The sequence below is a fragment of the Elephantulus edwardii genome, unplaced genomic scaffold (assembly GCF_000299155.1).
Source record: "Elephantulus edwardii isolate Elephantulus edwardi_28Jun2011 unplaced genomic scaffold, EleEdw1.0 scaffold00015, whole genome shotgun sequence".
Lineage (NCBI taxonomy): Eukaryota > Metazoa > Chordata > Mammalia > Macroscelidea > Macroscelididae > Elephantulus > Elephantulus edwardii.
Genome location: NW_006399765.1, coordinates 5,374,903 through 5,389,100, shown reverse-complemented (window position 1 = coordinate 5,389,100; position 14,198 = coordinate 5,374,903). Strand labels below are relative to the sequence as shown.

The following is a 14,198-nucleotide window of genomic DNA, read 5'->3' as shown; positions in this document are numbered from 1 at the left end:
CTCAAGGAGCTGCTGATAGATTTGAACTACAACTCCCTCTGGAGTGAACCATCAGTCTTCCCAGTGAATACCTATTGTTTGTGTTGTTGTTAAGTGCCATCAGTCACTTGTGACTCATAGGGACCCCATGTACAACAGCTCTGAATTCTGCTTATCCTGTGCCAACTTCATTGTCTCTGACACACCCACCCACATTACCCTATTCACTGAGTCAACCCATCTCATCCACGGTCTTCCTCTCTTTCTCTGTCCCTCTACCCTTCCAAGCATGACGTCACTCTCCAAGGACTGTTCCCTCCTTGCAACATGCCCAAAGTATGTCAGATGAAGCTTCAGAATTCTTGCCTCCGAGGAGCAGCCTCATTTCACCCTCTCCAGGACAAACCTGTTTGTTCTGCTGGCAATCCATGGTATACTCAATATTCTTCTCCAGCACCACAATTCAAAGGCAGCAATTCTTTTTATCACCCCTAGTCATTGTCCAGCTTTCTGATGCATAGCATGTGAAGACCATGGCCTGGATCAGGTGCACCTTAGTTTCCAGACTGAAGTCGTTGCTCTTCAGTACTCTAGAGAGGTCCCTGACAGCAGACTTTTACAATGTGATTTGGTTTTTTTATTTTCTAACTGCTGGTACCAAGAGCGTTAATTGTGGAGCCAAGCAAACTAAAGCTGTCAACAATCTCTTCACCGTCTATCGTGGTGCTGCCATCTGGCCCAGGGTTGAGTATCTTTGTTTTCTTGATGTTGAGCTTTAATCCAGCATGAAGGCTTCAGTCCTTGACTTTGTGCAGCAAATGTCTCAGATGCTTGTTAGTTTCCACGAGCAAGGTCATGTCATCTGCATAACGGCAGATAGAGAGCAGTAAAGCATATTGACAAGTGAAAAAGATGCTGGAATTGTAAACAGTTTATATATGAATCTGAAAACAAAACAAAAACATAGTAAAGAAGGTTACTAGACCTCTCAAGAGTGATCTGAAAAGCAGATTTGGGAGGTTCCAACCCCAGTCCTATGTTTACCCAGTCTATGCTCATCACTTCCCTCTGAACCCTAGTCCGGCCCTCACAGACTAGGCATAAGGGCTACTCTCTCCTTAAGGAGAAGAAAGAGTTTCAGGGGGGAATGAACACCATCCTTACCAGAGGGAGAGCTCAAAGGATGTCAGTAAAGATAGAAAAATCGTTTCCCAGTGGTTAAGATAGAAAGGAAGAGAACAAAGGTCAGTAACTTTTTTTTCTACCCTGTTGTATTTATTCTGGAAATAATTCCAAATTTACAAAAGAGTTGCAAGAATAGTACAAAGACTACCCTTCACCCAGATTCAACCAGTTGTTAACATTTGCTCATTGGCCATAGTTGGCCACTTGCAATTGCTCTCTTTCTCTGCACACATACAGGCTTTCCCCCCTTGAACCATTTTATCCCACTTTACCACTATGTACTCTGTGTGTATAGCTTACACAGAGACATTCTAATTTTGTTTTGGTGTTTGTGTTTGGCTCCCCCTCTCCCCAATTTACTTGCTTGTTTTAGAGACAAAGTGTTCTGATTCTCAAACTAAGTATTTTGACTAGTTGATGGGCTGTTTTACATTTAGTATAGTTTCTAGTTTAATTCACATTCAAGTTTCATCAAACATTCTAATACGACATTCTTCAACAATTGTTTGTCCCCACCCAGGAGCACTTCACATGGGAAAAAACCTCAAACTCATTGTCAAAAGTAGGAACCATAATCCACTGATAGCTGATCTCCATTGGTTTCTGAGAACGAAAATCACACCTGAGAGGACTTGACCATTTCCCTTCCTCTGTTTGCATTTGTTGTTGTTGTTGTTGTGTACCATGGAGTCAGAACCGATCCATAGCTGACCCTCCAGCAGGTTTTCAGAGGCAGCGAATCAAACAGGAAGAGACTGTCCTTTCTCCTGTGGAGCAGCTGGTGAATTTGAAGGACATATCTTTGGCTCTGCCTAACTTTTTCTTTGTCTTTCCTGACATAGGCATATTTGGCAACACTGGGTCAAACTTGTCTTTGTATTTTTGTTGCTTTGATTTTGTTGTTGTTATGTGTCCTTGAGTCGCCTACAACTCATAGCGACCCTATGCACAACGGCCCTAAAATCTGCTCTGTCCCTGCCAATCGTATTGTCTCCGACACGCCTGTCCCCATTACCCCAGTCACTGAATCAATCCACCTCATCGAAGAGCTTCCTCTCCTGTACTGTTCCTCCACCCTCCTAAGCATGATGTCCCTTTCCAAGGACTGGGTCCTTCTTGCAACATGTCCAAAGTATGTGAGACGTAGCTTCAGAATCCTTGCCTCCAAGGAGCAGCCTGGTTTCACCCTCTCCATGATGGATTTGTTTGTTCTCCCAGGAGTCCATGGTATATCCAATACACTTCTCCAGCACTGCAGCTCAAGGCATCATCAATTTACCTTCTATCATCCCTAGTCATTATCCAGCTGTCTGATGTATAGCAAGTAATTGCAAAAATCATGGCCTTTATCACGTGCACCTTAGTCTTCCAACTGAAATCATTGCTCTTCAGTACTTTGGAGAGGTCTTTAACAGCAGACTTTCCCAATGCAATTTGTCTTTTAATTTCCTATTGAAGAGCATTATCATAATGATGATAAAAATAAAGGGAAACATGAAAATGCCTATATTATTGTTTTCCTCTTTTTTTTTTTAACAGATTATCCAGGAGGCTGGGCTCTATGAGGAGAAGTGTGGCGTCAGGATTGGTGGAAGATCTAGTAACAATCTGCTTTATGCAGATGACACAACCCTGCTTGCTGAAACTGAGGAGGACTTGAAATGCTTGCTGCAGAGGGTCAAGGACTGCAGCCTTCAGTATGGATTGAAGCTCAATGTCAAGAGACAAAGATTCTCACCACTGGGCCAATTGGCAGCATCAGGATGGATGGTGAAGAGATGGAGATCGTTAACAACTTCAGTCTGCTTGGCTCCATGGTCAACACTCTTGGCACCAGTAGCCAGGAAATAAAAAAATGTATTGCGATGGGAAAGTCTTCTGTTAGGGACCTCTCCAGGGTACTGAAGAGCAATGGTGTCACTTTGGAGACTAAGGTGCATCTGATACAGTCTATGGTCTTTGCAATCACTTGTTATGCATCAGAGAGTTGGACAATGACTAAGGAGTATAGAAGGAGAATTGATGCCTTTGAACTGTGGTGCTGGAGAAGAGTATTGAATGTACCGTGGACTGCCAAGAAAACAAACAGATTCATCCTGGAGAGGGTTAAATCAGGCGGCTCCTTGGAGGCAAGAATTCTGAGGTTTCATCTTACATACTTCAGACATGTTGTAAGGAGGGAGAGGTCCTTGGAGAGGGACATCATGCTTGGGAGGGTGGAGGGACGGCGCAGAAGGGGAAGACCCTCTAAGAGGTGGATTGATTCAGTGACTGGGGTAATCGGGATGGGTGTGTCAGAGGCAGTGAGATTGGCACAGAATAGAGCAGGGTTTAGGGCTGTTGTACATAGGGTCACTATGAGTCACAAGTGACTCGACGGCACATAACAACAACAACAAGGAAGATCTAGCATTTGACTCCTCTGGGCAACATGAGGGATCCTTGATGGAAATGTTCTATTTGACTGTAGCAACACCAGTAACATGGCCATATTATATTCTAGTTTGGTAAGATGTTATCATCAAGGGAAATAGTAAAAGGTTCAATGGATTTTTCTCTATTATTTCTTACAACTGCCTGTGAATTTATGGTGAAAAAATTTTCTTTATTTTTTATTTTTAAAATGTTTTTGCATAAAGAGTTAGATTTTCCTATTAGTCGGGGGACTCCTAGGTGAAATTCCCAGCAGGAACCCACTATGTCTAAGAAACCCCTTAATGAGCTCTTTTCACTTACCCTGCAAAGAGACATTTTAAAGTAAATGAAGGAAGCTAGATCCCTCTGCTGGGGGCCCTGGGCTGTTTCTGGGCAGGGAGGCCTGGTCTAGGTCTGCATTTCCTGCTCCTAGGCTGTGGCATTAACAGTAATCACCACTCCTGCCCTTCCTTCAAATTCAATCTCCCCCCCCCCCAAAAAATCAAACTCATTGCCCTCTAGTTAGAACCAACTCATAGCTGAACATCCAGTGGGTTTTCAGAGGCTGTGAATAGCACGGGAAGAGATTGCCCATTTCAACAGTGACTTGTAAATGAGAACTTTGAGATGATGTTTTAACCTATTGTCTTTGCTAGTTACAAAATTCTTCTGTAAAACTGAAGAAACAAACAAACAAAAAATGTGTTAAGCAGGCGACCCTGAGGATTCTTGATGACCATTATTATTGTCAGTATCAGTAGAATATTATACAATATTTCCTAACCTTATGAAGCAGTTACTAATTGTTTTTTTGGGGGGTCTTGTTTTGTTTGTTTTTTTAAATTTTTTTAAAATTAATTTTCATGAACGTGTACAGAGATTTTGGATTTCCATACGTTCATTCTCGCATTTTTCTCCCTGGCCACCCCTCCCCCCAGTTCTCTCTTCTCTTTGAAAAGTAAAAGAAAAATTATTTCATTGGTATAGAATCACCACCCCCACCCCGCCCCAAGTACACTCCACTATGCAACCTTCATTCCGGACTCTTGTCATAGCCATAATACCCAATTATATATCGCTTTCAAACAGTTGTCTCCCTCATCTGTTTCAATGCAGTATACACATTATGTATTATACATTATATCCAATTTTTCTCAGTCTTGCTCCAACCCTGATGTCGCTCCAGTTCTACAGTAGTGGGCGCCATGCAACACCTGTCCTTTTGTGACTGAGATAGTTACCATTAATGCCAACAATAGGGTCATTTGAGATTTCAAAGTTATTTTAGTGGACTTGGATTTGACCTAGCGGTAAGGAATTGTACTGCCAACCTCAGAGCATGCGGTTCCAATCCACCAGCTGGCTCTAAAAGATGGACAGGTCTCCTGTGCCATTTACAAACTCGGGAAACCCACTGAAGTGACTGGAGGGCACACAACAATGACCAGCACAGGGAGGCAAGGACGTTTGGGTCCAGAAGAAAATCCTCATTAGAAAGATTTATTGTAAACTGCCATCAGGTCTTCTTCATTCCTGTTAGAAGTTAATTTTCAGATATTTGAGGAAAGATCAATCAATGGAAAAGAGGAAAGAATAAGAGAGATTGACAACAGTGATTGCAAAAATGGACTCCAGGATAGTGATGATTGTGAGGGCGGCGCTGGACCAGGGACTGCTTCCTTCCGCTCTACTCGGGGGACTAAGAACCACAACTGACTCCACAGGTGCGAGCAACAACAGTGCTATATGATAATGGGGACCAGGTATTGTTTCACTGTCTTGTGCATGGGAGAGTCACCAAGGTTTGATATTATTTATTTTTATTATTATTATTATTATTATTATTATTACTATTATCTGTACCTCAAACTTTAAAGCACCTGCATATCTTAAAGCACAGATCTGGAAGCAGCAAGACCAGTGTGGGTCTGAGATCTTGCATTTTCCCCACAAGCTCCCAGCTGGTCCAGGGAGTTAGTTGCCTTCCAGTAGATTCCAAGCGCTGATATTTCAAGTCATCTTGGGATATGAGCAGGACGCCATGAGTAGGACGGATTAAGCAGCTTTTTGAAAAAACGGAGCCCTGGATATGTAAAAATAAAACACTTCACAGAAACCCCAATGGTCTGTTATGTGGAAAAAGACTGGAAGACAAGACAGTCTTTGTGTTACTCGAGCGCAGGGGGAGCCTTTCCAGTGAATTCCCTCCCTTTTCTCCACTTTCTGTCACACGGGCTAATTCAGCTCCACAAATATTTATTGAGTGCTGCCGCAGCGCCAGTTACTATGGGAGCAGAAATCAAGGAAACCCAGAGGTTTCCTCAAGGATGTTAAGACATTTTAAAAAATTAATTTTGAAAAATGTACTTGCATTTAGGTACATTTTATGATGTGTAAGCTATATCTCAACACTTTGGTTTAAAATGTCAACTAAATTTATGGTCCCATCAGAGGTCTTTTAGAAAATATTTTAAAATAAAAATTCCTCAATGACATTAGGTGGTCTGAATTCAGTCCCTGCATGTTAGAAATCCAAAAAGGTTCACTCTCTTTCAGTCTCCCCGGACTGGTGCCGGCGCCCTGCATACACTCTCAAAGCACCTTGTAACTATCAATATCAGTTCATAATTTCACATACAGTCCACATAAATTTCATATGTGCATGTCTGCCCCCTGACTAAGCTCCTGGCTTCTCTGAGGCTCGGGACTCTGTTGTCGTTGTTGTGAACGGAGCACCTAGGAATCATAAATAAAGTCATGACAAACAGCCTGGTCTATGGGTAGAAGACATTCTGTCCACATCCTTCTAGAGGAGAGTGCAGAAAGCAGCAGAAAAGAACACATAGTTGGAAAGACCAGACAATACTCTCACATTCTCTTTGCAAGGTTTCTAGGCAACACTATAGCCACATTCCTAAGGCCAAATTCAGAGGTAGGTGACAAGTTTGGGGAATTGACAGACCTAGATTCTAGGGAGAATGCCTCCATTTCCTCACTTATTTAGTAGTTGTCATTATGTGCCATTGAGTCATTGCAACTCATAGCAATGCTATGTATAATAGCTCTGAACCCTGACCTATCTTGAGCCAGTCTCACTGACTGCAACACACCTAATCCCATTGCCTCAAACACCATATCAATCCATCTCATCCAGGGTCTTCCTCTCCTGCGTTATCCCTTCATCCCCTTTCAAGCATAATGTCCTTCTCTAAGGATTGGTTCCTCCTGGTCATGTGCCCAAGTATGTGAGAGAGGGCTTCAAAATCCTTGCTTACAGGGAGAAACTTGGTTTTACCCTCTCCAAGACAGACCTGTTCGTTCTCCTGGTGGTCCATTGTATGTTCAATACTCTTTTCCAGCTCTCCAGCACCACAACTCAAAGACATCAACTGTGTGCGTGTGTGTGTGTAAAAGTGTATCCTCAAATCTGACCTGACTGGTACAGGAGAAGACTGCCCCTCCTTCTCCACAGAGCATCTGGTGGATTCGAACAGAAAACCTCTGGGATTGCAGGCAGCTTCTTGCCATTAGGCACCATAGCTCCCTAACACGTCAACTCTTCTTCTGCCATCCTTAGCCATTATCAGCTCTCTGACGCATAGCAAATAATAGCAAAGACTGTGGCCTGGATGGGGCGCACCTTAGTTTCTAGATTGATGTCATTGCTCTTTAGCACTTTGGAGAGGTCCCTGATGGCAGACTTCCCAATGCAATCTGCCTTTTGATTTCCTAACTGCTGGTGCCAAGAGTGGTGATTGTTCAGTACTACTCTGGATCATCTTCCCTGGGGGGCTGTGAGGAGTACTTAAGAAGAGACATAGGGGTCAAAGTGATTCTGAGGGTGCAGTGATTATCCCTGCCCTCTTGGCACACACACTGTCACGGTGCCTTCTTCACTCCAGCATTTTTTGGCAGTTTAGTTTCCTCCACTTTGTGGTTCTCCAAGTGTGGTCCTGAGGCCCTGCACCTGCCCATCTAATCAGCTACTGCAGAAGTGGGGCCCAGCGATCTGCATTTAGGGAGGCCTCCAGACAAGGTTGATGTGAGCTCAAGACACCCACGCTGTACCATGTTGGAAACCCCTGGGGAACATTCCCTCTGGTTTTGTTCACATCTCTAGCTCTGGTGGCCCAGGGAACTCAGGAGGCCTAGTGGTTAAGAGGTTGCGCTGCAATCTCAAAAGCATGTCGTTCGAATACATTAGCTGCTCCGCCCAAAGAAGGATGGGCAATCTCTTCCTGTGCGCGGTTTACTGTCTTTGAAAAAGCGCTGAAGATCAATTACAGGCAGGTTCTGACTAGAGGCCACACAAGAACCACAACCATGCCCAGTGCCTGACAACTGACGGGCTTGCAGTGAGTCTTTACTGAAAGGGCAACAATCCTGATCATGACAGCTAGTAGCTGTGGTATTGACAGCCTTCTAAGAGTTTCTGGAGGATTAACTCATGCAAGCAATCATTTTACAGAGTGAAACTGCGGCTCAGAGAGGCCAGGCTGCATGTGCAGCGTGTTAACAGCTCTGCTCCCCAAGGCGCAGAGGCCGAAGCTCCCCCCGGCCGTCCCAGGGCACCCTGGGGGTCCACGGCTCGGTCAGGCGTCCTGAGTCCCCCCCGAGTCCGCGCGCGTCCGCAGCGACAGCCGGCCCCGCCCGGCCGGGGGAGGAGCGGTTCGTGGCGAAAGTGCGGCTGCGGAAGCGAGTGAGGCAGCGGCGGCGGCGAAGGGAGAGGAGGAGGAGGAGAAGGAGGTGGAGGGGGAAGAAGGCGGCGGGGCCCAGGGCGAGCGGGCAGCATGGGCCGCCTGCACTGCACCCAGGACCCCGTGCCCGAGGCCGTGGCCGGCGACATGCAGCAGCTGAACCAACTCGGGGCGCAGGTGAGGGGACAGCCAGGCCGCGGGGTGCGCGCCCCGCCCCCAGTGCGCTAGGCGTGGAGGGGGGTTTTGGGGGGACTTGGCCAAGGGGTTCTGGAGTGTGTGGAAAGGCCGCCAGGGTGGAGCTAAGGGGAATCAGGGTCTGAGGAGGGGTTGGGGGTACAAGGGAGGGCTGAGGCCGAAGATCTGGGATCCGAGAGGTTTTGTGGGGACTCAGAGGTTGGAACTTGTGGACTTCCGGGAAGGAGGAGGGGGTCCTGGAAGAGAGGCTGCAGAGAGTTGGAGCAGGCCTAAGGGCCTTTGAAGGAGGGCGGGGATTTCATGGATCAGGAAGGGGCTGGCACATTATTTGGGAAGGAAGCCTGAGTGGTTTTGGGTCCCTGGGGGTGGGGTGGGTACAGACATCCTGGGGGGAGCCTGGGGGTGGGAGGTCTAATGAGGATGTCAGTAACGGCCAAGCCAGGATGAGGCCCAGTGATCCTTAATAGAGGCCTGACCCTGACCAGGCAGGATTGGAAGCAAGCTAGTTGTGACCCCTGAGTTAGAGTTAAGGGAACGTGATTGTCCCCAAGAGAAGAAGCCATATACAGAGAGGAACCTCCAAGAGAGGGGCGCAGGCAAAGCCATTTCTCCACATTCAGGCCCTGGGTGCCTGCCAAGTCCTCTGGGGTACCACAAAGGTAGTTTAACATCACACCTCACTACCACGCCTGAGGAGTAATTCTTTGCCTCACTATTTGTCTCAGGACATAAAGCTTCTTCTGTCTTTCATCTTAACGTGCTCTATTCATGGCATTAAAAGCAGAACAATTGTTTGCTCTCTTTCTTTACATTTATAAAGTAGTAATGGTAAGGACGATTATAATGACGAGCACATTCTAAATCTGAGGGTGGTTAGTAGAAGTAAATGTGACCTAACATATCCCAAAATTACCCCCAAATTCAACACAGAATACAAATTAAAAAACTACTTGTCAGATTTGGCCTCGTCAGAATACTAAATGTGGTGTATGCATGTGTCACGCACAGCCCACCTCAATTTAGAAGTGCTCAATGATTCCACATGGTAGCAACCACTGTTTCTCTCAAGAGTACTGAAGAGCGATGACGTCAGGCTGGAGACTAAGGTGCGCCTGATCCATGCGATAGTCTTCACAATTACGTGCTATGCATTGGAGAGTTGGGCAGTGAATAGGGATGATAGAAAGAGAATTGATCCCTTTGAGTTGTGATGCTGGAGAAGAGCATTGACTATACCATGGATGGCTAGGAGAACAAGCAGGTGTGTCCTGGAGAGGGTGAAGCCAGAGTGCTCCTTGGAGTCAAGGATTCTGAAGCTTCGTCTGACATACTTTGGGCATGTTGCAAGGAGGGACTGGTCCTTGGAGAAGGACATCATGTTTGGCAGAGTGGAGGGACAGCGCAGGAGAGGAAGACCCTCTATGAGATGGATTGCTTCTGTGAGTGGAATGGTGGGAATGAGTGTGTTTGAGACGGCAAGGTTGGCACAGGATAGAATGGCATTTAGGGCTCTTGTACATAGGGTTGCTATGAGTCGCAAGTGACTCGATGGCACATAATAACAACAGCAATCACTGTAAATGAGACACTGCACTCTTAATTGCTTTTATATATATTAACTCACTGAATTCATGCAACTACCAGAGGAGGTGGTGGTGTTATTAAAGTAGGAACTATGATCATTAAAGGGAGCCCTGAAGGCCTAGTGGATAAGGAGTTGCACTACCGACCCAAAGGTAGGCAGTTCCAATCTACCAACTGCTCCAAGAGAGAAAAATGAACAATATCCTACTATGCAGCTTTATAGCCTCTAAAAACCCACTCACTGGAGGGTAAGATGTGAGTTGGTGTCATCTTTTTTTAAAATTATTATTATTTTTGGTGTCATCTTGATTGCACAGAATAACAACATTAGTATTAACATTTTACAGATAATGAACTGAAACCCAGAGCTGCTAAATAAAAAATATCTGTCATGTGGTGAGCATGTACCAGACACTGTTTTATGTGGTTTTTTTTGTATAACAACGCTAAAAGATAAGTGTTGTTGTCAATCGTTGCATTTTACTTGGATCCACAGTCAACACCTTTGGTACCAGCAGTCAAGAAATTAAAAGACGTATTGCTTTGGGAAAACCTGCTGTCAGGGATCTCTCCAAAGTGCTAAAGAGCAGGGATGTCAGTTTAAGACTAAGGAGTGCCTGATCCAAACCATGGTCTTTTTCATCACTTCCTGTGCATCAGAAAGTTGGACAAGGAATAAAGATGACTGAAGAAGAACCTGTGCCTTTGAATTGTGGTGCTGGAGAAGAGTTGTTGTTGTTGTTGTTGTTGAGTGCCTTCAAGTCGAGCATGACTCATAGCGACCCTATGAACAAAAGGCCTGAAGCCCCTCTACAACTATCAACATTTAACAAAGTTCATAGAGTTTCTGGAGGCATGTTATTTAGGAAGTGGATGCCACTCCTGTTTATAAACCTGTCATAGTATGTTATTGTTATGTGCCATTGAGTCACCTGCTATGTGTAGCGACCCTAAGTACAGCAGCTCTAACCTCTGCAAAATGTGTTTGGGAGCAAGTGCAACCAGAGTGCTCCTTAGACGCAAGGATGGTGAAACTTTGTCTCACGTACTTTGGACATGTTATCAGAAGAGGCCAGTCCTTGGAAAGTGACATCATACTAGAAGGTCAGAGAAAGAGAGGAAGGCTCTTCACAAGATGGACTGACACAGTGACTGTAACAATGGACTCAAGTTTAGAGATGATGAGGATGGTACAGCACAGGACAGCATTCAGATCTGTTCATAGAGTTGCTATGAGTCGTGGTCAACTCGATGGCGCTTTCCAACAACATTGTTATTTATGAGGCTTTCTGGGGTCCATTTCAGAAATGATAGCCAGCCCTGCCTCCCAGTCTGTCTTAATCTGAACACTGTGCTGAAACCTGTCCACTATAGGTGAACATATGAGTATTTGAAGTACAAGAGGTACAGCTTCCAGTATCACACAGGCTCCTTTACACAACAAATTTACAGACAAATGGTAGACAATATTGCAAAGAAAAGGAATTTGAGAACACCTAACTGGGCTCATGTGGAACTTGTCCATGGACAAATAAGCAGTTAATCACACAGAATGAAGGGATATTACATGGTTTAAAATAAGGATAGGTGTGTTCCACAGTTGTATAATTTTTTCATACCTATTCAGAACATATACTGAATAAATAAACTGAGACACTAGACTGTATGTAGAAGAATATAGTACTAAGGTTGGAAGAAAACCTCAGCAACCTATGATATGCAGATGATACTACATTGCTTACTGAAACTGAAGAAAGTTTGAAACACTTACTGAAAAGGAGAAAAGGTAGGGGAGCTCTGGTGGCCTAGTGGTAAGGAGCTGCAACTCCAATCCCAGAGGCGCATGGTTTGAATCCACCAGATGCTCTGCCGGGGAAGGAGGGACAATCTCCTCCTGTACCAGTCAGATCTGATTTGACGGTACACTCACACAAAAATAATAAAATAAAAATTAAAAAAAAAGAGAAAAGGTATATAGACTTCAGTGTAGATTATATCTCAACATAAAGAAAACAGAAATCCTCACAACTGGACCAGTAGGCAACAATAAATGGAGAAATGATTGAAGTTATTAAAAATTTCATTTTACTCAACACCCATTGAAGCAGTAAGGAAATCAAACATTGCCTTGCATCGGATAAAGAAATCTATTGCCAAGAATCTTTTTAAGGTGCTAAAAAGAATGTCTGTCAGTTTGAAGACTAAAGTGTGCCTGACCCAAGCCATGATATTTTTACTTGGTTCACGTGTGTGTGGAAATTGTACACTGAACAAAGAAGACTGAATGAGAATTGATGCCTTCGAATTGTGTTGTTGTTGTTATGTGCTGTCGAGTCGCTTGCGACTATGAGTCTATGTACAACTAGTGACCCTGTGTACAACAACCCTAAACTCTGCTCTGTCCTGTGCCAATCGCACTGTCTCCGACACACCCATCCTGATTACCAGTTACCGCAGTCACTGAATCAAACCACCTCCTAGAGGGCCTTCCCCTCCTGCGCTGTCCTTCCACCCTCCCAAGCATGATGTCCTACTCCAAGGACCACTCTCTCCTTACAACATGACCAAAGTATGTCAGACGAAGCCTTAGAATCCTTGCCTCCAAGGAGCAGCCCGGTTTAACCCTCTCCAGGATGAATCTGTTTGTTTTCTTAGCAGTCCATGGTACCCTCAATAATTGTACTGCCAAAAAATACTGACTATATCATGGGCTACCAAAATAATGAAAAAATTTATCTTGGAAGAAGTGAGCAAGGAGTCTCTTATGTTGTTGTTATGTTGTTAGGAGCTGTTTGTTATGTTGTTAGGAGCTGTTGAGTATGACCATAGCAACCCTATGAACAACAGATCTGAACCCTCTCCTGTTCCCTCCCATCCACACACTTCCTGACACACTAGAGCCCATTGCAGCAGTCACTGTGTCAGTCCACCTGGTTGAGGATCTTCCTGTCCTTTGCCAACCCTCTGCCTTTCTGAGCACCATGTCCCCCTCCACAGAATAGCCCCTCCTAGCAGCATGCCTGAAGTATGTGAGGTGAAGCTCTATCATCTTTGCTTTTAAAGAGCACTCTGGCTGCACCTTCTCCAAGACATATTTATTTGATCTTTTGGCAGTCCATGAGATGTCCAGTACTATTCTCCAACACCACAGCTCTTCTATCATCTTTATTCATTGTTCAGCTCCCAGATGCATAGCAAGTGTTCGGATCAGGCACACCTTAGTCCTCAAACTATTATCATTACTCCTCAATAATTTGGGGAAATCCCTAACTGCAGACTTTTCAAGTACAATATATTTCCTTATTTCCTGACTACTGGTACCAAGGGTATTATTGATTGTGGATCCAAGTACGATGAAGTTGTTGACAGTTGCAATCTTTTCTTCATCTATTATGATGTTGGGTGGGACCTGACTCATAACTGACCCTTCAGTGACTTTTTTAGGGACAGTAAATTACACAGAAGGAGATTACTCATCTTTCTCCTACAGAGCAATGGTAGATTTGAACTGTACACCTTTGTGTTGGCAGCACAATTTCTTGACAGCAGAATTATTTATCTATCTGTCTGTCTGTCTATCTATCTATCTATCTTAAAGATAATCTCACTAACCAAATAGGCTAGGGGAACCCTACTGGCCTGGTGGTAAAGAGTTGTTCCATCAACCCGGAAGTGTGTGGTTTGAATCCACCAGCTATTCCATGGGTAAAAGATGGTCACTTTCTTCTCCATGTGATTTACAGCCTCAGAAAACCCACTGGAGGGTCAGTTATGGGTCGGTTCCAGCTCTCTGGTACATAGCAACAACAGTCACCTCGAAATAGTTTTGGTTTTGGTTGGTTTTGCATTGATATTTCCTGCAAGACTTTCACCTGCAGAAAATACAAAATTTTCACTGCTAAGCACTAACACTTTTAATACTTCCAGGTTGTATCATCCCTGAGGTAGTCCAGCTTGGTGTTTATGGAAAGTAGAAATCACTTCCTTGAAAATCAAATCTTTATGGAGACCTTATTTCAAAGCATTCTAAACCTTTGGCTATGTTTTTAATAAAGAAAGCTTTTTCCTGATGAGCAACTTTGGCTGTTTGGGCTGTCTCCCGCCTCTTTTGCTGGATAATCCAATTTTTTCAAGTACCCAATG

The 14,198-nt window shown here is 44.5% G+C and overlaps 1 protein-coding gene across 1 annotated transcript in view; it reads left to right on the top strand.

Annotated features, from left to right (window-relative positions):
* Positions 1 to 8,369: 8,369 nt before the first annotated feature.
* The window catches only part of COMMD7 (COMM domain containing 7), a 31,347-nt gene continuing 25,518 nt past the window's right edge, over positions 8,370 to 14,198 (top strand). Inside the window, exon 1 of the mRNA XM_006881436.1 lies at positions 8,370 to 8,453. Within this exon, the coding sequence (XP_006881498.1) occupies positions 8,370 to 8,453 (84 nt within the window). The remainder of the gene's footprint in view (positions 8,454 to 14,198) is intronic.